This window comes from Benincasa hispida, chromosome 11 (assembly GCF_009727055.1).
Source record: "Benincasa hispida cultivar B227 chromosome 11, ASM972705v1, whole genome shotgun sequence".
In the NCBI taxonomy this organism is placed as follows: domain Eukaryota; kingdom Viridiplantae; phylum Streptophyta; class Magnoliopsida; order Cucurbitales; family Cucurbitaceae; genus Benincasa; species Benincasa hispida.
In genome coordinates, this window is record NC_052359.1 from 42,673,318 (window position 1) to 42,698,446 (window position 25,129).

Consider the following 25,129-nt stretch of genomic DNA (forward strand, 5'->3'; position numbering starts at 1 on the left):
GGCTGTGACTCCTTTTCTCACAGGCAGCTCCTCTCTTTCCTACCAGCTGCGGCGGCTTCTTTCATCCCAAAAGAAAACATACGAAATTCTGCTCTATTTTGGAGAAGAAGGAATAATTACAAAATTGCTACTGCTCATAATTAAATAATGCCATTGGGCTTACTGAAGATGGAAGCCATACATTTAAGGTTAATGGACAACATATTGCGGAGGTGATTTCCAGCCAGAAAAGACCTCCATGAAGCTAAAAAACCCAGAATACCCTCACTTAAATACCTTGTTATTTTCTACAGATGTTGTTTTCCTTTTATGGTTACCCGCTTTAAAAGAATATCGGAGTTGTTGCTTGCGGTTGTGTTGGAAATCACAAGTGCGTCAATCTTTCATTTGAGAGGGTTTTACTACTGTCGATCTGAGCATTTCTCTTGATCTTCCTAAATTGTTCTACTATAAATTGAGAAAGGATTTTCAAACTTAAGGAGAGTCAAGGATTTTCAAACTTAAGGAGAGTCTAAGTTCATTAAGTGGAGTGATCTTCATTTGAAGGTGAAAACTTTGGTGAAAAGGGAGTCTCACACTTAGAGGAACCTAAGTGATGATTCTAGAAGTTAAGCTATTTGTGTGTCATTGTAATTACCATTACTTTACAGATAAGTACAACGTTGTAATTGCTTAATATTATATTAGTGAATTTATCTTTTATGGGCACATGCTCCTAGACGTACGTTGTATATCACCAAACTGGATTAACAATCTCTATGTTCTGTTAGTACTTTATTTTTCTATGTTTTTCTCTCATAATCTTTGAATTGATGTAACATCTTGAGTATAAGTGTCGTTATGTGTTAGATATTCCTAACTTCACAATTATAAGTTTTCATAGTTTTAATTAATACAACTCCAATGTTTAAGGATATAAATTGATATTTTTCTCTTTTTAATACCATTCTTAAAAACTTGAAGACAAAAGAACTACATCATTAGAACTAATATATCAAATCAACATATTCGTTTAAACTCAAAAATTTAAAAAGTAATTTTTCCAAAATCTTTTGAGTCCAAGTAGTAGGGTAGCCAGGTGGAATGTCATAAGAATTTACTTTTTTTATATAGGGTTGGAAATATTGATGTCGATGCAGATATCGGGTTCCAATTTTATGTAAATATCGACATTGATGGAGATTTGAAGAAACTTTGTGGAAGTTAATGAAAATGGATGAAAATTGTTATAATGAGTTAATAAAACTTTGATTGTGGCGTAATTATACTAAAATTGACCATTTTCAACCATAATTTTCGTAAAGTAAGACAACATTTACATCTATATATTGCAATTTTTGTGTAAATGTAGATGCGAGGTAAGAAATTGAAAAAAGAAACAAAACTCAAATGGATTCAATTTTGATGTGAAATGATGTGAAAATTCGATGGAAAAGTTTGAATTAGGTTAAAAGTAAATGTAAGTTCTTTTTAATGGTTTTTTTTTTTTTTTTTTGAAATTCCATTTCTTTGGAAATGAAAATTTTAGATTGAAAATAAAGTTGAAAACTATAAAAAGTAGTATATTGAAAAAAGATAGAAAAAAGCGACATATAGAGAACAAATTTAACATGTCCACAATATTATAGAAATGTATGGATGATACTTAAATAATATATCCACAATTTTATTGAATTGCTAGAGATATATCCATAAAATATCATATTGTTGATGATACCAACAATAAATTGTGGACTCTTTAGAAAAATGATATTAGTCCCAATGTCTCTATTGGTTACTTGATTTTATGGATATTTTGGTAATATTAAGCCGAAATGTTGGGATAATTTCATCATTCGTTTGAAAAGGCATTTGCTTGTGAAACTATATAATTAACATGTAATTAGGATCATAAAACTAAAAAAAAAAAAAAAAAAAAAAAAAAAAAATTGAACTGAACTGAGGTAGTTAATTTCTTGAAGAAAAATCTCGAAATTTTTGAAAATTTGTTCCGAAATAGGAAATGGGGAACGAAAATTCCCCTTACAAAGTGTTGAGGCCTTTGAAATCTCGAAATTTTACCATGTTTATATTTATTAATTTTTTCTTAATGCTATTGGTTTCATCGATTATTTATTTATTTATATTACTATACAATTTTTGTTAGCCGGCACTTATTAAAGAAAGATCTCGTTAGGGGTATTTTATTGAATAAATTCACTATTACAATACATAGCTTATTCAATTTGTGGCCTTCTAGATCTTGACTAATTGATTCGTATCGGGTTATAGGAATATAGATAACAAAGATACTCCTTTTTTTTTTTTCAACTAGTTAAAAATATATTGTCAAATATTGTTTTCAAAATGTCTCATATATAATAATAAAAGGGAGATTTTCAAAAATAGAAAAATTAGAAAAGTTATTTACACAAAATAGTAAAATTTAATCTTTTTTTTTATAGAAGTGGATAAAGACTGATATAAATCTATGAGTGTATATCAGTATCTATCAGTGATAGAAATTGATAGAAGTCTATCATTATTGATACTATCAATGATAGAAATTGATACAAGTCTATTATTGTAGATGCTGATGAAGTCTACCTGTGTCTATAAGTAATAGAAACGAATAAAAGTTTATTATTGATACTATAAGTCTATCACTAATAGACATTAATTAATAAAAGTTTATCAGTGTCTATTAATATTTTTTTTTTTTTGCTATTTCTATAATAGTTTGATATTTTTTCTATCTGTGAAAATTTTTCATTATAATAATTGATTTTTCAACCACTTTTTTCTTTTAGATGAAAAATCGAACTTTTGACTTCAAAGTTAATAAAATAGTTCTAAACTATTGGAATTAGGCTCATTTTGATATTTTATTTTTAGTTCAAGCTTTTATTTCTTAATTCTTAATTGCTTACCTTGAGCTAATCAAGGTAGTTTTCTTCTTTGGAATCTTATTAAAATTGGAGGTATTACCATTACTGTCTCTTATACATTCGATGGTATTAAATTCTTGCCAACACAAGTAATATAAATCAATTGTAATAAAGTTTGTGCTATCGTTTTTAGGTTAGAAATTTTTATTTATCATCATAATGATTTTATACTTAAAAATTAATTTTGAATAATTGTTGATAACCTATCGATACATGATATAAGGATGTCCTAGATATTATCTTTAAAGTCAAGATTAATATGGTTAAAAAATTCGCCCATATCCATACTATAATTTGAAAATTGTGTACGATTACCTATTATCCTTATCATATAACTTGACTGTGGAATAAAATAAACTCAATATAAATTTAAATTTAAATTTTGAGTGATTAATTATTATATCATTATAAAATAATTGTTTTCTTCTTCTTATTATTATTAATAATAAAAGAGTGCAATAACTTAAATAATGTTTTTTGGTATTTAAGGAGGCGTAATATATACTAAAGTTTTTGTATTTATGTTAGTTGGGGACATGATACCAATAACTGCTAGAAATTAAAATATAGAAATAAAGAGATAACTAGAACTTTTCATATATTCTAACACATCTTTATCACTTAATTAAGAGATAGAACTTTTTTTTTTAAAAAAAAAAAGAGTTATGTATGGGATATGATAATGTTAAAAGATAATAAGTAGTTAATGTTAGTGTTAATTTACTTTTTATTTTACAATTCTCAACACAATATGTAATCAATAACTTTCACTTTTTATTGTACAAAAAGAAAAAAGAAACTCTTTGATGAAAAAAAACCATGAATACTTGGGAGTAGATTTTTTTTCTAATTACCAAAATTTTCTAATTGTTTTTTTTTTTTTTTTTTTTTTTTTTGAAGTCTATCTTTAAAAACCAATAATGTTATAAATTTACGATTTGGAAGAAATGTATAGTAAAAAGAATAAAAGAAAAATACTCTCCTTATCCATATTTTAAGATAGATTTTAGACGGCTAAGTTGGGAAAGAATTTATCACTTTGCCTGTTGTGTGAATTTAAAAATTCCAACCCTCATAACAAACTTATAGCTAGGAAAATGATTTAAGCCAAGATGGCGACTAAATTTTGTTGCTCTTGGGATGAGGTTAGCTTGGTAACTGATAATCACATTGAAAAAGCTTGTCCCAAGGCTATAAGAGTAAACAAGTTTAGACCCATCGGTCTTACCACCAATGTTTACAATGTTTTGGCAAAAGTCCTAGCAGAGAGATTGAGAATTACTCTTCGAGAGACCATTTCGCATCATCAATAGATCTTTGTCAAAGGCCGTTAGATCATCGACACCATTCTCATTGTTACGGAATCGACAATTAAAGAACACAAAAAGGGAGCATAGAGATAAAGAAGATCGACACACAGATATACGTGGTTCACTAACAGTGTGTTAGCTACGTCCACGAGCAGAGGAAGAACAATATTATTGGAGAGATTGATTTCAGAAAATTACATCATAACGATGCCTTTAGGGTTAGAGAGTTTATGTAGCATATTACTTTAAACCCTAGAGTCATAATCGTAAATAACTACAAATAAATAAATATGCTGAATATGAATTCTGAATAGGTTTCGAGGGCATTTCCCCTGGACCCCAGCTCGCTGACCGGGCAACGAGACCCCCGTACTTGGTTGTTCGAAGCGCCAACAAACAGATTCAAGGCATTTCAACAAATCTCCACTTTGACTTGAATTCTCTCCTAGATAACAGATGTACCAAAATGCAACATAAATCAATATTGCCAGATGTACCCAGACTTCTCCCTCATGCCTCAAAGTTTCCCACAAAGGGGACCACTAACAATTCAAAACATTCAGCAAGTCCAAACAATATTGGAACTTACCTTGTGGAACCGGTTTGGTGAACATATCAGTAGGGTTATTAGCAGTACCAATTTTCATCACTTTAACTCTCTGCTCACCTCTTAAGAAGTGACATCTTACATCTATGTGCTTAGTTCTCTCATGATGAACTTGATCCTTAGCTAGGTATATTGCACTCAAACTATCACAATATACAATAGCTTGGTCATGATGCAAACCAAGATCACCAAATAACCCCCATCAGCCATATTCCCTCTTTAGTAGCTTCTGTCAAGGCCATTTACTCTACTTCAGTAGTAGACAAAGTAACTGTAGGCTGTAAGGTTACCATCCAACTAACAAAACCACCTATAGTGAACACATAGCCAGTCATAAACCTTCTACTGTCAACATCTCCAGCATAGTCAGAATCAGAATAACCAGTCACGAAACACTCTGTGCAATTCCTATTAACAAGACCAACATCAGATGTACCTCTAAGGTAACGAAAAATCCTTTTAACGGCTTGCCAATGCTCCTTCCCAGGTTGACCCATGAACCTGTTGACAACACTAACAGCATGGGCAAGATCAAGCCTAGTAAAAACCATAGCATACATCAAACTTCCCATTACACTAGCATAAGGAACTGGAGACATGTACTCCTTCTCAGCTTCAGACTGTGGTGAAAACACAGATGACAAACGAACATTTACAGCACTAGGCTTAGCTGATGACATACCAAACCTGGACAATATTTTATGATTATATCATTTCTGTGACAGAAGAGCTTATTCTTATCTCTATCCTTATAAATCTCCAAATCCAAAATTTTTTGAGCAACACCCAAATCCTTCATATCAAACTCAGCACCGAGAAGATTCTTCAATTTTATAATATCAAACTTGGACTTTGCAGAATGAGCATATCATCTACATATAAAAGTAGATAAATCATCGAACCATCATCAGCTTTGTTGTGATATACACAACAATCATATGGACTCCTGTTATAGCCAAGTCCAATCATATAGCTGTCAAATTATTTGTACCACTGCCTTGGAGACTGCTTTAACCCATACAGAAATTTCTTCAAGTTGCAAACATAATCTTCTTTACCTGGACACTGGAACCTATCTGGTTGGGTCATATAAATATCTTCTTCCAACTCTCCATGTAAGAAAGTTGTCTTCACATCTAGTTGTTCAAGTTCTAAATTCTGATGTGCTACTATAGCTAGTAACATCCTGATAGAAGTATGTCTGACTACTGGTGAGAAATCTCATTATAATCAATTCCTTCCCTTGGTGTGAACCCTCTAGCAATAACTCGAGCTTTATATTTAATGCCCTCTGAAGGTGATATTCCCTCCTTTTTCTTGAAGACCCATTTACAAGTGACAATTTTTCTCTTCTTAGGTCGTTTAACTACTTCCCAAGTCTGATTTTTGTCAAGAGATTCCATCTCATCCCCCATAACAGCAAGCCATTTAGTAGACTCACCACATGACACAGCTTCTCTATAGGTGGATGACTCATGAGGATCCACCTCTTCAGCAACCTGCGACGCAAAAGTAACCGTATCTTCAAAACCATACCTCATAGGAGGTCCAACACCAACTCTTCTATATCTATCACGAGCTATACTCGATTGATCTACTCGTGATTTAGAAATTCTCAGGCAAAGAAACTTCTGACGTTCTAGGCACATTAATTTCTAGTTGCACATCAGTTTCTGTAGTAACGTGTTGATCTTCTCCACGTTGATGTTGTAATTCATTCACAGCTGAAGTGAATTGCATCTCCACCTGTTTATCAACACTACTACTTTCTCCCACATCAGTAGACGTCACAAAAGGCTTTACAGTTGAGTTAAGCATGGATTTTTCATCAAATATCACAGTCCTACTTAGTATGACTCTATTCTCAAAAGGTGACCAGACTTTATATTCCTTAACTCCATCCCAAAACCCACAAATATAACTTTTTTAGCTCTCGGTTCTAATTTACCCTCATTAACATGATAGTAGACAGTATGGCAAAAAAAATTTAATAAACAATAATCTGCAGGGTTACCAGACCACACCTTATAAGGTGTTTTACAATCAATAGCTGTGTGAGGTCCACGATTGATCAGATAACATGATGTATTTACTACTTCTGCGTAGAACTTTCTAACCAACCCTGCATTAGAGAGCATGCATCTTGCTCTCTCCAACAATATCTAATTCATATGTTCTACAACCCCATTTTGCTGTGGAGTATTCCTAATAGTGTGATGGCGAACAATCCCCCCAGCTTTACAGAACTCATTAAATTCAGATCCACATAATTCTAGACCATTATAATTTCACAACCTTTTGATCTTCTTTCTAGTTTGATTTCCAATCAATATTTTCCACTGCTTGAAATTCTTGAAGGCTTCACTTTTATATTTCATCATAAAAACCCAAGTCATTCTTGAGTAATCATCAATTATCGACAAAAATACCTACTGCCTCCAATAGATTCAACTTTGGAAGGTCTCCAACAGTCTGAATGAATATAATCAAGTGTCCCTTTTGTACGATGAACACCTCTTGGAAACATGCTACGATGAAGCTTCCCAAATACACAATGTTCACAAAATTCAAAATCCTGCACCTTATGCCCACAAAGAAGATCTCTTTTCAACAGAATTTGCATCCCTTTTTCACTCATATGACCAAGTCTCATATGCCATAACTTAGTCATATCATCCTCGTGAATGACCGATGATGCAACAATAACATAACCTGTTATCGTGGAACCTAATAGAAAATAAGTGTTCCACGCTTTATGCCTTTCAGAACTACCTCAGAACCCTTATAGACATACATTGCTCCATCTTTACCTTCAAAACTGTAACCCTTACTATCGAGTATACTAAAGGATATCAAACTCTTCTTCATTAGTGGAACATGCCTAACCTCTTTTAAAGTGTAGAAGGCACCATTATGTGTTTGTATCTTGACTGAGCCGATTCCAAGTATCTTGCACACAGCACCATTAGCCATGTTAACATTCCCTCCATCTATTTGCTGATAGGTTGAGAACCACTCTCTATTTGGGCAGATATGATAAGATGCCCTAGAATCAAGAACCTATATATCATCAGAATGTGATTGTTCATTCACAATTAAAGCTTGATCTCCTTCAGAATCGATCTCGACTTCTTCATAATCAATCTCAACTTGTGCAACAGAGGCAGATGCTTCCCTTTTGTCACTCTTTTCCTTCTTTTCCTGATTCCTTTTTATCTTAGGACATTCGGTTTTTCAATGCCCCTTTTCTTTATAGTAGTTAGAAATATCATCTGACCTAGAATCCTTTGACTTCGAAAACCTTTTATTCTGGTTCGACTTCTGCTTACCAGAATTCCTATGTCCTTTGCTCCCTGTAGTAGCTAACCCAAATGTCTGACTTTCTGTAACTGAACTTCCTATATTCTGACGGTCCTCTCTCATAAGCTACGTGGACTTTGTATCTTCTAAGGTCAGAGTTTCTTTCCCTCCAATATATGAGTCAACGAAAATCTCATACGACGGGGGCAAAGATGTCAACAGAATTAGGGCAGCATTCTCATCATCAACCTTAACCTCTACATTACGCAGATCTAATAAAATTTTATTTAATTGATCAAGATGGTTTGGTAGGGACGTACCTTCCTGCATATGTAGATGATACAGGCATTTCTTCATAAACAACTTCTTGATTAAAGATTTCGACTTGTAAAGACTTTCCAATTTCAACCAAAGACTAGCGGTAGTTTCTTCATCTGCGACTTCGATGATGACGTCATCAGCCAAACATAGCATGATCATCGAATGAGCCTTCTCCTCAAGAGTCTGCCACTCTTCGTCATCCACGGCAGCCTTCTTTGACTTACCTGTCAGTGACGCCCACAGCCCCTGCTGCTTTAGCAGGGATCGCATCTTGATCTGCCATAAACCAAAACTGTTCCTCTAGGTAAATTTGTTGATCTTTACGTTCACGCCAGACATCTTCAATTTTTTAACAAATGTAGAATTTCGAAAAAACCCTAACAAGGCTCTGATACAAAAAAGGAGCGTAGAGATAGAGAAGATCGACACATAGATATACGTGGTTCACTAACAATGTGTTAGCTATGTCCACGAACAGAGGGAGATAATATTATTAGAGAGAATAATTTCAGAAAATTACATCATAATGGCGCTTATAGGGTTAGAGAGTTTATATAGCGCACTACTCTAAACCTGAGGGTCATAATCGTAAATAACTACAAATAAATAAATATGCTGAATACGAATTCTGGATAGGTTTTAGGGGCATTGCACTTGGACCTCGGCTCGTTGACTGGGCAACGAGATCCCCGTACTTAGTTGTTTAAAGCGCCAACAAACAGATTCAAGGTATTTCAACACTCATGGAGAATAAAATTTTTGACTATTGGAGGTGTAGTAAAACTGTCGATATTATCATCAAGCTGGACATTAAGAAGGATTTCAATAAAATTAATTTGAATTTTCTCTTGTCTATGCTTTCACTTCAAAGGCTACCCCGATAAATGGATTGAATGGATTCAGATTTGCATGTCAAATGTCAACTATTCGGTTATTCTTAAATGGTAAAGTTAAGAGGCAAAATTGTGGCTAATCGCAGCATCAGACAAGTTAATCCCCTATCACCCTTCTTATTTATCTCGTGTCATCGAAGAAGCTTGGAGGAAAGATCTCAATGCGGGCTATAGATCCATAAATGGGAATGTTCGTACATCCCATCTTCTTTATGCAAATGATATCATGCTTTTCTCAAAAGCCGATCATATATATGAAATTTTGGAAAATTGGTGTAAGTACTCAAAACACAACGTTCTAACACATTCACAGACAATAATAAAAATAACGTAAAGCAAAGTAAAAGAAACACACTAAGTTTGTTAACCCAATTTGGCGATAAACTACCTACATCTAGATGCAATATGTCTAGGAAAGATAATCCACTAATGTAAGAAAGTCGAGCGATTATAATGTTGTACCTATCTGTAAGATAATAATATTACAATGACACCTGTTCAATCATACTTTCTTGAACACTTAGGCTCCCACTAGATGTGAGACTCCTTCTCTTAAACTTAGGCTTCCTCTAAGTATATGAAAATTCAAGCACTTAGGCTCCCTCTAAATGAATGAGTCTCCCTCTCATACGATAATATCTTTCCTTATACTTGTGAACTCCCTTCACAAGAGAACTTAGAATCCCTCTAACTAATCAGAACTCCCTTCTTGATGCAAAGAAACTTAGACTCTCCCTAAGACTTGAGATTACATTTAGATTACATTTTATATTATATAAATTTTATATTATAACATATCAAATATATTATAGTAATTATATTGTATATCATTAGATTACATTTATTATATTACATATAATTAATTTCCTCAATTAATTTGAATAATTCAAATTAATCAAAAAAATTGATTCTCATTCATTCTCATTGAGCTACAGAGGGACCTCATAGACCTATAGCTTGAAGCTCCAACGGTATGTGAATAATTAATTAAACTCTTTTGGTTAAATTATTTACCATACGTTAACTGTCGGACACTTCAATAAAGACCAACAACTGCATTCTTCGCACTACAGATATATTTCTGTGTCCATTGGATACAACCAGTCAATAGTACGATAACCTTTCACAAATTGCTCATAAATACAACTGGGCCAAAATTGTTGTTTTGCCCCTGTAGTTACATCTCTCTTTAAGTACCACTGATCCCTTTAATGAACAATAAATCATAGTCCAATTATAACCAAACCCCTCTCGGACTAGGAGAGGGTGTGGTGTCACATTGTTTAAGTCCCAGAATTAGCCCTAAGGGAATAATTTATCTACTTGCCCCAACATTGAGGAAGAAGTGGATTCCTTCTTGTGTAGCTGTGTTCCCAGCTCCCTAATTAGACGAATCCCCAAAATGGTAGGCTTGTTGAGTCGACAATCTGGTCATTCTCACCTTCATACAAATCAAGGGACCGCCTTTATACGCAGGAGTTCACAACTCACTCAGAATTCAGGTCATATTACCTATGGTCATCCTGGTGAAATGTAAGTCTCTATTATGAAGGATGTTATATAATGAGACTAAAAATTTCGTGGTCTAGTCTTATACAAACTTCCTTGTATAGAATATCCCCGCTCACATGTCTCCACATGAATGATCAAAATCAGATCATTTGTAGCACTTTATAACAATTGTAACATTTACAAAGTGGGTCATACTCGTAGTGTCACCAGGATAAGGTATCCAGCCTTATCCATCTACTACAGAGCATTTAGGTTATCATTCAAACATGATCCACCTGTATGTCTCTGCATACATGTTTAAGCTACAAAGATAACTTTGGATGTTGGTTATTGGTTTGTGTTTAATGCAACTAATTTTGAAATAAAACATCACATATTTTGTTACATAAATACAATGTTTGTATATTACAATTACAAAATATAGGACCCTATGAGATTTAGGACATCAATCCCAATAGCCTAACCTGATCTAGATCAAGAACAGCATGTCTCATCATAGACAACAAAGTGGTAAGCTTATGCTTGCGATTTGAAGCATGATTAATAACATAATTAAGCATCGTAAGCTCTGCTGAAAGGGAGTGCATGAGATGGAGACCAAAGGAAGACTTGTAAAGTCAACACTCGGAGTTTCTTCTTGTTTGGATTGGTATCCTGATTCTCCTGGTAGTCTCATAGTTTGTAAACACTTTGTGAACATATTGTTATTAATTTAATAAGGTGTATCTTATAAACATTTACTCCATCCAACAAACTAAGATCCGTGGTTATTTCATGTAACTTAAGCATGTATATGGAGACATACAAGTAGATCATGCCTTAAGTAATAACCTAAATGGTATGTAGTATAAGGATATAAGAGGGATACCTTATCCTGGTGACACTATGGATACGGACCGCTTTGTAGATATTATAAGTGTTGTAAAGTACTTCAAATGGTCTGATCCTAACCATTCATATGAAGACATGCAAGTGGGGTATCCTATATAAAGAGTTTGTATAAGACCGGACTACGAGATGATTAGTCTCTTTATATTATGTCGTTGATAATTGAGACTTACATTTCACTAGGATGACCATAAGTGACATGACCTTAATCTTCAGTGAGTTATGAACTCCTACTCGTGAGGGCGATCCTTTGATTTGTATGGGTAAGAATGGCCAGATTGCCAACTCAACAAGTCTTCCATTTTGGGGATTCATCTGATTGAGGAGCTGGGAACTCAATTACACAAGACGGAATTCACTTCTTTTCCAAAGCAGGGGTAAGTAAATAAATTACTCCTTAAAGGCTGATTTCGGGTCTTGAACATAGTAGTCACACCCTCTCTTGGGAAGAGAGGACTCAATCATAGTAGGACTATGACTTATTGTTCATTAGAGGAATCAATAGTACTTAAGGAGTTAGATGTAACTATAGGGGCAAAACGGTAAATTAGTCCAGCTATACATACGAGTGATTTGTGAAGGGTCATCACACTGTTGACTGGTTATATCCAATGGACATAGAAATATATCTGTAGTGCAAAGAGTGCAACTGTCGGTCTTTAGTGGAGTGATCAACAGTTAACGGATAGTGGATCTTATGATTAAAGAGGTTGAGGAGATGAGACGGATTCCCTATGCCTCAATTGTAGGAAGCTTAATATATGTAATGTTGTGTCTCAGACCCAACCTTTACTATGCAGTAGGGATTGTTAGTCGGTATCAGTCCAATCCAGGATTTGATCACTGGACGGTGGTCAAGACGATCCTCAAGTATCTTCGAAGAACGAAGGACTACATGCTCTTGTATGAAGATAAGGATTTTTTCCTTACAGGATATACAGACTCTGAATTTCAGATCGATAGAGATTCTCGCATATTGACATCGGGATTAGTGTTCACTCTGAATGGAGGGGCTGTAGTGTGGCAAAGCATTAAGCAAGGAAACATCACGGACTCTACCATGGAAGCCGAATACGTAGCCACTTGTGAAGCAGCTAAGAAGGCTGTTTGGCTGAAGAAATTCCTTTCAGATTTGGAAGTTGTTCCAAATATGGATTTGCCTATCACACTTTATTGTGATAACGAAAATACGACTTGATCAGGGAGATTGTGCATCGCGGTGATGTGATAGTCACGAAGATAGCGTCGGAGCATAACGTTGTTGATCCATTTACAAAGGCTCTCACGGCTAAAGTATTCGAGGGTCACATGGAGAGTCTGGGTCTGCGGGACATGTGGCATCTTGTCTAGGACAAGTGGAAGATGATATTGGGGTATTCCCTAGTTTATTGTATATTGTACATGTTTTATATTGTATTGTACATTAGTCTTCTGAGGCATTAGGTCAAATGGGAGATTGTTAGGATTAGTGTCCTAATTTTCCCAGAGTTTCCTTGTTTGTAATTATACACATTGTTTATGAATAAAATTACTGTTATTTTATTCTGGCATTTACTCATATCCAATAAACAAAGTTCCATGGTTATCTTATGTAAACTTAAGAATGTATATGTGATATACAAGTGGATCATGCCTTAAGTGATCACCTAAATAGGTCTGTAGTATAAGGATTAAGGTGGGATACTTGATCCTTGTGACACTACAGACATGGCCCGCTTTGTAGAGGTTTGCAAGTGTTGTAAACTACTACATATGGTAGATCCTGACCATTCATTTGGAGACATGCGACCGGGGGTTCTATACAAAGAATTTGTATAAGACCAGACCACGAGATGACTAGACTCTGTATATAACGTCGTTGATAGTGGAGACTTACATCTCACCTAAACGACCATAGGTGACACGACCTCAATCCTGAGTGTTTTAGGAACTCCTGCCTTTGAGGACGGTTCTTTGATTAGTATGGGTGAGAGTGGTTAGATTGCCAACTCAACATGCCTATCTTTTTGGGGACTTGTCTGATCTGGGAGCTAGGAACTCACTTACAGTTAGGACATTCACGAGAAAAGAGTGAGTATAGTAACATGCAATCTTGTGTAAAAACTAATATCCCTAGATAAAATAAATGCAAGTTTAACGATCCCTCGAGTTAATGTTCGGCACCTTAGTTGAAACATTATTGTTTTGATTGTTTTAGTCCTTGAGGGCATGAGCCAATGTAGGGAAAAAACAAATTTAGGGCTATTTAGAACCATCCGACCTGATTAGGATTTAATTAGAAGGGCTTTGTACTCACCCTTGCGTGAATAAGTCTAAAATTAATTTTAAATCATGCTTCATTGATTGATTATGATTTGATTTTTTTGTTAAGTGCAAATTAAATCCTAGGAGACAGTTGAGGATTGGGTAATGAATCATGAAATTTAAGTGGTCATTTCATTTGAATGATTGTATATTTTATTCTACCTTGCTCAATGACGATCAAGAATTAAGTTGGGGGCATTTGATAGTACTGAAGTTATGTAATCTGGATTAGTTTAATTCGATATTGTTATAGGATTTTATGTGTTTATTATGCTATTTTGTGGATATCGAGCAGCCAAGAGGTAGAATCGAGCATTTGGAGTCAAACCGAGCTTCAAATGAAGAAAAATGACCAAAAAGCCCCTGTGTGCAGCGTAGCAACTCTTCACCAAGCATTGAGCTACGCTGAAAGGCAGAATGCAGGCATCACTCCTAGTGTCATGACCCTCTCATTATGCTGCATTGCTACGCTGAAAGACAGAATGTTGAGAAGCAGGCTAGCATGGCAACACTGCCATCACCATTCTGATGCTACGAACTCCAGATGCGCGACAATATGCTGAAAGCGTTTTGCAATGCTTTTTCCAGCATTGCAACAATGTGATGACTATTATAACACGTTTTTTCTATCGCCTATGTCAAAGAGAGGAAATATTAGTCAATTCTTACACCATTAGGATCGATTCCGACATTCTTGGCTGAAACCTAGGAGAGTAGGTTGTCTTAGAGAGCATTTTGCTCAGTTTTGACAATTTCTTCAAATTTGATTCGTAATTATAAATTTTTGCATCGTGAGTCAGATTTGATGAATGATTGAAGGCCAAAATGTCAGTTTTTTAGGCTTGTAGGGTTTTTCTTTTGATTTTATGAGGTTTATTATGAACACTTTTTAATCTTGCTATTTCTTATTGGTTTCCTTTCTTTGATTTAATTTCTAGAACAAGAATATAGGTCGATTGAATTGACGACTCAATTTCTTGTATGTTTGTATTTGCTATGCATGATTTTTAATGTCCGTAATTGCATTGAAAACATGCTTAATTAAGTAGTAATAGGTTTTAGTTTGAATTATTGTATGATTTCTAGGCTATCTCAGATCACCTAATTGATAACAAAACCTAATGGAAATACATTACGTTAGAACTGGCCATTTATGCTTAATGTCTTAATCAATTCAAGAACCTAATGCGATTAACTAAATGAAAGGATTGGCGTGACAACATTTAGTTAATTTAGAAATCTATGGCATGCTGATTTTCATCGAGGAGTTTGTTAAGGCTTTCCCTACGTTCGATTAGGCTTGAGAAATAGTTAATTCAAGAATCTTTGCATGATTAATCAATGATTAGATTCATAGAAAACCCGACAATCTCTAAACCGGCGAAGGTAATTTTGTGTTCGATCTCTCTCTTTCTCAATCTATCTTGCTTTTTCGTATTTTCAATTTCTGCATTTAGGTTTTTAACTTATTGGTTTCTTGGCATTTGAATGGTTTTACTATGATTTTTTGTTATGAGCATATTGAACAAAATCGTATGGGAACATCTCCTTCAAGTAGTATAATTGACGATGCAATTAGTAGAGTTTTCGGTCACAATCATGGTCATGTACGAGGATTAGGATTTGGTGTGACTAGATCGAAGGTGTCTACATTAACTTTGAAAGATAAGACTATTGCATCTCTTTAAAAAAAATGCAACAACCTAACGTCAGATGTAGATGAACTGAAAAGTGTGTAGTAGTTTTCCTTAATAAAGGACAAGGTAAATTTATCCTAACTCTCTTTATCTATTTAAATTGTGTTTTATATAATCTTTTCAATATGTTGTTTCTATAGGAAAAAATGAGTGAACAAAATTCTAATAATCCTATTAGAGTATTGACATCGACAGATATTCCAACTCCAGTCCTAAATTCTCCACCCATAAATTTATTCATAAATTTTCTATTCATTTAGTATTCAAAATTATTATTGTTTGAAAATTTTCTAACCATAATATTGGTGAAAAGGAATGTTACTATCAACACTCCCTATAACTGTTTGCTGCTAGATTGGGTCAATTCAAAAGAAGTCATTGCTGAAGGTAGATGGTCTTCCAATAATCCATCAATCCTTGTCCATCACATACCTCTTAGCCCGAATGTAGTTCTTGTGTGGGTTGATATGGTAAAAATACCAATTTCCTTCTTATGGAGGCCTTCATTTGACATTATTATTATTGACGATGCCGTGGGCACTACTGTTGCATGGCCAATGAATAAAATCAAACTATGTAAGAAAATCTTACATAGTTATTTTGTTATTGACGATGTTGTGGGCACTACTTTATGCGTTAAGTATTTATTTATTTTATTACCTAATCTATTGTTAGAGGTAGATCATGATGATGTATGAAATATATTTTGTTTTATTTTTTTTATTAGATGATTGATATAACGACAAACATTGGAGCTACATATTTTTTGTGGAAAAATTTTGGTATCGCTATAATCTAAACATCTTTTTTTATTGTATCAACTTTTTGGGATTATATATATAGTCATTTTATTTGGATTAAGAATTTACAAGTTGTTCAATTAGGTAAGAACTTTGTTGGAACATACTTTTGATAACTGTATCAAACCTTTTGGATGGATATAGTGTTTTATTTCTTTTGTATGCTATAAATTTGAAGATTTTGGTTATAATTGTGATTGTAGATTTGGATGAAATGTGAATTACATCTTTCTTCGTCTAGACAATAATATGAACAAGAAATTCTATAAATATATGTTTACAATTAATTCTACAATAATATTTGCTAAACAAATTGTAAAATCTAAAAAAAAAAAATTGTTATTAACAAGTGCTATGAAAGATCTAGCATTGTTTTTACTACTACAAAAAATGCTACAAAAAGTTCATTAACATTAAAATTCATGCTTGAAGATGGGATATTTATAGCTATTTAACATTACGAAGAAAAAATGGTAATAAAAATAAGGGACTTTCAATAGCGTGTTTAAAATCGTTATAGAATGTCTATTATAAAAAAATTTATTGCTATGAAAACTTTTGATGGTACTTTTTCCAATAAAATGAAACGTTTCCATAGCATCAGATTAAAACGATCATATATCAACTTTCTATAGCAATATTAATAGTTGTACAAAAAAGCTATGGAAAGTCGATGACTTTTAATACATCGGCTACAACAGCATTTATACAACGTTATAAAACCGCTTTTATAACATTTTTACAATATTATTAAAAATGCTATTGAAACATTTTTATAGCGTTTTTTATAGCGTTGGAAATGAGCTATCAAAATGTTTCAATAACGTTTTTTTTTTAGGTTGGACAGATACTATTGAAACACTTTGATAGCGCTTTTCTAACGCTATAAAAAACGCTATCAAAACGTTTCAATAACGTTTTCTTAATGCTGTGAAAAGTTTTTATAGCATCATATATGCGCTATCAAAATGAACATTTTATAGCATTGAAAAAATGCTATGGAAAGTCATGACCTTTCAATAACATGGGCTAAGATAGCATTTCAAAAATGCTATAAAAAGCCTAGGATAACGTTTTTTTAATGCTATTGTAGGTGATATTTTTTGTAGTGTTATAAGAGTCCCATTCAAAAACTGTTGTTCAAATGGTCACTGGTTCCCAATGCAAGCTCTAGTTCAAGGTAGGATGGGTAGTAATGGCCCAACAAGAAGAGTTCCTTGCTGCACCCCATTTTGTTCAAGCGATTTGTATCGAGCCCTAAAGCTTCTAACACCAAGAGGGTTGTTCTCCGATTCGATAAGGAGATGAAGACGATGAAGAATTCGAAGGCAAAGAGGAAATAAAAGAAAAATCGAAGGCCTGATGCTAAAAACGCATGCGAGAGAAAGAAAAAAAAAAGAAAGAGAAAATCAATGGAACTGATACAAGGGCAATTTAGGAATAAAGAGTAAAGAGATTTGATATTTAAAAATTTTTCCATATCTGCAAAATGACATATATTGATGGCAGGCTTGCAAAATTATATTTTAAAATTATCACCCATTGCAAATTTCCCTTTTTTAAACTTGTTTTAAAGTTGAAGAATAGTAATAAAACTTTATTAGAGTTGATAGATAATTTTGAAACCAAGTACTCTTGGTTTACCTCTAAACTAATGGTAAATAAACTTTTAAACGTTTTGAAAATTTGGTAGCATTAAAAGTAGGGTCACTTTAAGGTATTTTTCAAATGAAATATAAAGTTATGGAGCATTAATTTCTGAAATTTTACGTTTCCTAAAACATCTTCCATTTCTTTGCGATGATTTTGTGCAAGTATTTTTAAATTACAAATTCACGTTTGGGAGGGAGAGGAGAGCGAAAGTAATGCTTCACCAATCATAATGTTCAACGGAAGAATAATAGATTTTTGCATTAGGTAATAATTCAATAAAATTATACTTTTGGACATAAAGTTTGCTAATTCCCCAAAAGGTACAACTTTTCGTTATGTCTACAAGCCAATGGGAAAGAAAGAAAAAAATCATTGTTGAAGTTGGGAGGGAAGTGGAAGATGACCCCTTTCTTGTAAACTCTTCACAGTTTCATATATGCATTGTTTGATTGGTGTGAATTCCATTCCCAATGACTTTAGCTTCTCACCTGTGTATTTGTATGGTTTCTTTCTGGGATTTACCTCATCAGAACACCTATAATAATTAGGTCAAATACAATTCATTATTCTCTATACTATCAAATTAGTTCTATCAAAATATTGTGTAGTGCATGTAATATTATTTTTAATTGAATTATTGAAGAAAAAGGTGAGATGCTTAAAGTCATATTGGCAATATTTTATACCTCCCATTTAAAGGAAAAAAAAATTCATAATGCTGGCCAGCTTTGTTGGTCAAGAATGTACTAATTCTCCTACAATATCTCTTTTTGAAAATTAATAAAGTAAAACTTTTTTGAAATTTCTTCGAAGAAGAGACTTTCTAGATTGATGTAGCAAAATTGAAATTTGGAAATCTCACTACCATTAACTCTATACCTTAAGAAGAAAAACAATTTTACATATTAATTAAAAAATAATAAAAGAGGTTATCATAAAAACACCAAGATAACACAATCATATATTTATAACAATAATTTTACACGATATATTTTTTTTTCACTAGATAGGTTGTTCTAAAAAGAAGTTAAAAATTAATTATTAACACACTCTCATAGCTCCTCTAAGTTTTTGGTATTATGAGAGTATTCTTCCAATCATTGTTTGTGAACACCAATTTAAAAATGATGTGAAGTTTATTGGTATTAAAGGAAATATTCATAATAAAAAATCATAGTCTCCCTGTAGTATTAGAAATTTTCTAAAGACAGCTTACTTGGTAGGAAGAGGATATTGAGGGAAGAAGTTGGCAAGAATATCAACCAAATCTCCACGATGAAGCATACTCTCAACACAAATATATCTTCCTGATGCTGATGGAGTTTCATAGACCAAAACATGAGCTTTTGCAACATCCTTAACATCAACATAACCTTGAACCTGTCTCTTATACACATCTAGATGTGTATAAGAGACAGACATTGGGTTTACCACTACAAGATCCACTCCCCTTTCTTTTGCCACTTCCCATGCTGCTTGTTCTGCCTTTGTCTTTGCATAGCAATACCAATTCTGTCCACACAATTTAATTTTCCACACTTCAAATATTTATATACTTTTCTAAGTTGATTAAAGGGCCAAAAGCTAAGTTGTTACCTTGGTGTTCTTGCAAAACTCAAGGTCACTCCAACAAGACTCATCCACCACTGTGTCCGGGCTTCGGTTAGGGTTCATATAGACGGTGCCGATCGATGACGTGAACACCACTCGTCGAACGTTTGCTTCAGCGGCCGCGGTCATGACATTCTTTGTTCCGATTATGGCTTGCTCCACCTTTTCCTGTAATTGATACACGTGAATACTATTTTTATTTATCATATAAAATAAAGCAATTTACTGTAACTCTTCAGCTTAATATTAAACTTCGAAAAAGAGAGAAATGATGAAGTGAAGTTCTTACAGGATCATCGGTAACCGGAGATGCTGTGTGGAAAACACCATGACAACCCATAATGGCTGTTTTGAGGCTGTCTAAATCTAGAAGATCGGCACTATACAAAGACAACCTTTCTTTAGCGCCTTCCAAGTTCTTCAAATGAGCATTCTTTTGATCATCTGGGTTTCTAACAGTTCCTCTAACAGTGTAGCCCTTCTCAAGAAGAAGCTTTACAAGCCATGAAGCAATGAAGCCTCCCGCGCCGGTGACACACACAATTTGGCCGGAAATTGCAGATGTATCGATCGGCATAGTGGCGGATATGAAAAGGGCAAGAATTTTTGGGTTATATAAATATATATAAACAAGAAATCAGAAGAGGAATGTTGAAGAAGATTAAAGTTGATTATGAGGAGTGGCCTTTGGGGCTGCTTTTATAGGAAAGACAGAAGCTTTCTGCCACTAACCACAATCTTATAAAAATGTAGCACACTCTCTATGTTAATTAAAATTAAAACACTTAACTACTTTTGGCTCCTATTGAATATTATTTGGGTCAAAATAAGAACACTTTGGTTACTAAGCTTCAACAACGAAGATGCGTTTGTAGCTTCAACGAAAGTGAACTCGCTCTCTCTACCCCTAGAAGAGATCATATCTATAGAATTATGTCAACTTGATGGTAGTTGGGTTTAATTTTTTTTTTTTTTTTAAATAAACTATTGAGTGAATAATGTATATTAGAGGACTAATTATATTAAGGGTAGTTAATTACTGGACGTATTCGGGCATAAAATAGTCATAGACACATATTTCTGAAATGGAAAATACTCACTTATCCACCCTTCTTTTTTATAGTTTATTTATTCTGACTTTCTAATGTGTCTAGTGGTTACAAATTTCTTGTGCAGCGTGTATATTTATTAAATACAATAAAAATAGGCCGACGAAAAATACATTATAAAGCCAACAAAGGGTTCCTTTTGGATTGATATCAGAAAAATATCTTTTTCAAAAACCTTATTTTTATATAAATATATTTTATAAAAATTTATTAAAATATATTTAAAAAGTTGTTTTGAATAGTTATTAAACACTCTAATTTCTTTTAAAAATAACTTACTTTTTAAATTAAATATTTAAAAATGCATTACAAACACATCCTATGTAATCGTTTCTATCAATATAATTATGGTTCGACCTATATAAATTAAACATATAATATCAAGTTATCAACTTTAAAGTTTTGATTCTAAATAGCTATAGCTTATGGTCAGAATTTATTTTGTTTTATTTCTTTAAAAAATGAATCTGCATTAAAACCTAAAAACCCAATAAAGAATATCGATAATTCTAGAAAAATCTTTCCTAGGTAAATTAAAGGCGAATATACCAACACGTTGATTATTTCAAGAGAGACTAAAAGAATTCAGGGGTATCCCAAAGGACAACATTTCTTCCGAGGCTGATAAAAGTGGTGGGGCAAAAATGATTTTTTTTTTTTTAATCGCAGAATGAACCCATTCTAAAAAATAAATGAAAACTAATCTTCTTATACTACCACATTAGAAATGTCCTTTTCATCACCAAATAATAGGAACTTCAGTGTGATATTCATTTCAATCAAGATTTTTTTTTAAAAAAAATCAATAATTGACTAATTGATGATTAATAATGAAAATCGCATTAAGACTCTAATCATTTTACGATAGACGTGACATCTCTGACGCGATAATGCATTCCAGGCGATGGTGGAGTGCTCTATGATGTATAAAAATCGAGTCGAAAACTGACATTATAGGCGATGGTGGAGTGCTCTATGCTAGTGCTCTATGCACTCCAATCATTTTCATTAGTTTTCTAGAATCGAGTCATTCCACCACTAGAATTTGGTCATTGTATAAAAATCTCTAAAATTTTGGCATATCTTATTGGTATGTTGATGTTCTAAAGTGAACCACTAGCATAACCTTATTACAACACATTAGGCATTTGATGTCAGTCGAAAACTGACATTATAGGGGAACAATATTGGTGACCTGACCGACATCGAAGAAGATGTTATTAAAGGTGTTCAATGTCGGTCACCTTTAATGTGATTTTCGTTTGACATTATACATGACTTTAATGTCAATTTTCAACCAACATTGAATACCTGTAATAACATCTTCTTTGATGTCAGTCCAAAATTTGTTCGACACTAAACTACTATTTTTATAATTGGTAGTACCCATCATCGTTAAGTTTTTGAAAAAAATTGATAAGCATGTATAAATCAATCGTATTTTTCTTTCACTTATGCATGCACAAAATAAAATCTCAATGACTTTGTATACAATCTCAACTTTCACATTTATTAGTCATGGAATATGAATTACAACGGTCCAAGATACAAATTTTAAGTATTCAAAATAATACAAAAGATAGTGTTAATGAATTCATCTACATTTCACATCCATAATATGCATGGATAAGCATTGGGGTAGTCCATAGCTTTCTGTCCATAAGGTGAAACAAATTCATTTCTATTCTATAGAGTATCTTCCCAGAGATGGCCTAAAATGAAAATTGGTTTTGGATTACTTAATAACAAGCCAGAAATTAAAACTATGTAGAAACTAACTGGATGCTTAATAACAAAATAAACGACGTTAAGTCGTCGTAATTTCAAAGCAAATTTAGATAAATTTAACTGGAACATGAGAAGACATAGAGTAACATGAATAGAAAAAAGTTTTATAATAATAAGACTTCTCATTGCCTTCTTCAAATCTTAGGACTAAATCACAAAGAGCTTGTGTTGTAGATTGTACAGTCGTTTGCTCACCATACGAGAACCGATGGTTCTACAGAAAATGAAGTACAAAATTCAATAGTTTGTCTTTGAAAGATAACTATAGATGTAACTCAAGCATGTTCAACATGTGTGTGAGCATAAAAAATTAGTCAATTCATTGCACATCCTATAAACTCATCAGTTACCATGATTTTTTTCACGCTATTTGATTCCTAAACAAAAATTACATAAATATATTTGTAGAATATAAAATTGTGCCAAAGCTCCAATGTGATGAACAATAATGCACCTTCATCTGAGGCTATTTTGAGAAAGGAGCATGACCATGTGCAAGCTCTAACCCAGTAATGGCAAAAGACCAGATGTCAACGTTCCAAACAAAATTGTCTGCCAATGTTTGTTTACAAATTTGTTTTCTAAGAGGGAAATAAGGAAATAAAAACTATGGGACAATCATGATAGAAATGTGTGAAGAAAAGAAGTACTAACTTGAAGTCATAAACATTTCATTGCTCCATAACCTCAGGTGTTATTCTGAAATAGAGAAACTTTCTAATAGGAAACAAATTGATAAAACTTCTTTGATGAGAGTTCATAATCCATTCTTTTATACAAACTATTTGTTCGGTAGAAATAAATAATTTTAAAATTTTAATCATTCCAATAGACTAAACTAAATCGGTCTACGAATTGGTAAAAAAGAAAAAATACTACCAAATCGGCCTACATAATTTAACAAAACATTAGTGTATATTTTCAAATTTCACCATGTCTTTGTAAATGCAAAAGCATCAGATGCAAAGCTTACAACTAATTGGAGCTTACGATTCGTTGTTGTCTCTCCAAGTGAATAGACTGGTTGAGATTCTATTGACAAAAGATAATCAATAAATTGAGAACCCAAGGATTTAATTTTCTGGAAAACTGAAACTTGTAAGAAATTTGCATCCAATCCAACAATCTCCCACCATTTCACAAGCATTGAATCAACGGAAAGGGGAAGAAATGACTTATAATCAAACTTATAAGAAGCAAACCTTGGGAGCAAAAAAAAAAAAGAAAAGTCGACCCTTACGAATCAAAGTTGGAAGCGTCAGTTGCAAGCAGAGATGGAATGGCACTACGGATCGTGGATGGAATGGCACTGCAGATCAGAGATGGAATTGCACTGCGGATCGTGAATGGCGCTACAGATCGACGGAGATCGTGAAGGACACTGAAGGTTGGAGCTGGAAGTGTGAGGAGGGCAGATCGAAACTGGAAGTGTGAGGAGGGCAGATCGAAACTGGAAGCGTGAGTAGAGATCGTGAATGGAGCTAGAGAAGAAATTAGGCTTATGAGCGGCGGGAGATATTGTCCAGACGTGAGAGAAAGGAGATAATCAAAAGAAGAAATAGAGTTTCACAAAGTGGAGGAAGTTTATAAATGAGTTTTTTTTACCAATGATGTAAGTCGAAAACCGACATTAAATATCCAATTTTTCTTGTTTATATATGTAATGTCAGTAAAAAATCGACATTAAAGATCAACATTTTTTTTGAACTCTGTCTGACATTAAACATTCGTGCCTTTATTTTTGAATGAATCTCAAAGGCCTAATTTATTGGAGTATCTTTAGTCATGAAGATGACGACAATTCATGTAGACTATACGTTGAAAGACAAAAAGTTGTTGAGACTTTCAATCAATCAAATAATATTTATATTTGTGATCTAGCACTTCAATTAACTAGTCTTAATAGAAAATCAGGTCGAACACATGGAGCCTAAGAATAAAACATCTCTAAACTAGTCTTTGGAAAGAAGTAAATATGGGAGTTTTGGGTCATTGATAATTGTGGCCTGGAAAATAAAATGCAGAATTGTAAATTACATAAAATAAAAGTGTAATTAAATAAAAATAAACCCCCTAGCCTAGAAGATAGGATCATAGGTACTCTTAATATGATTGATTTCAAATTATTCTTTACACTTAGCCAAATTAAATTAGAGAGTAGCCAAATTAATTATAATGACTAATTAACCGTCCTAATTAATAAATAAGAGCAAAGTGAATAGATGAAATGCATGCTAATCAAATGGACTAACTGCATTAAGGTTTAAGGCAACGCTAAGCTGAACATTTAATCGGAATTGTTGAATTACACATTCAATTGATTTCCTCTAGGTTGATTATATAGTGCTAATTGCGGCCAACTCACAACTTTACAAGGTAATCTAATAATTTGCTTCTTAGTAATTATCA

General features: G+C 33.3%; 1 protein-coding gene across 1 annotated transcript; it reads right to left on the reverse strand.

Annotated features, from left to right (window-relative positions):
• Positions 1-18,444: 18,444 nt before the first annotated feature.
• Positions 18,445-20,540, reverse strand: LOC120089691 (cinnamoyl-CoA reductase 1-like). Its single transcript, XM_039047056.1, has 4 exons — positions 20,113-20,540; positions 19,809-19,991; positions 19,429-19,724; positions 18,445-18,747 (listed from the first exon to the last, which is right to left on the reverse strand). The coding sequence occupies exons 1-4, from the start codon at positions 20,398-20,400 to the stop codon at positions 18,582-18,584; spliced, it is 933 nt and encodes a 310-aa protein (XP_038902984.1). The 5' UTR covers positions 20,401-20,540; the 3' UTR covers positions 18,445-18,581.
• Between the last annotated feature and the right edge of the window lie 4,589 nt (positions 20,541-25,129).

Excerpts from the sequence above, each read along its gene's own strand:
- LOC120089691 (XM_039047056.1), bottom strand. The coding sequence starts at position 20,400 with ATGCCGATCGATACATCTGCAATTTCCGGCCAAATTGTGTGTGTCACC. Across the intron at positions 19,725-19,808 it reads AGTTTTGCAAGAACACCAAG|AATTGGTATTGCTATGCAAA; the intron begins GTAACAACTTAG and ends TTGTGTGGACAG. Across the intron at positions 18,748-19,428 it reads CAATATCCTCTTCCTACCAA|GTGTTCTGATGAGGTAAATC; the intron begins GTAAGCTGTCTT and ends TAATTATTATAG.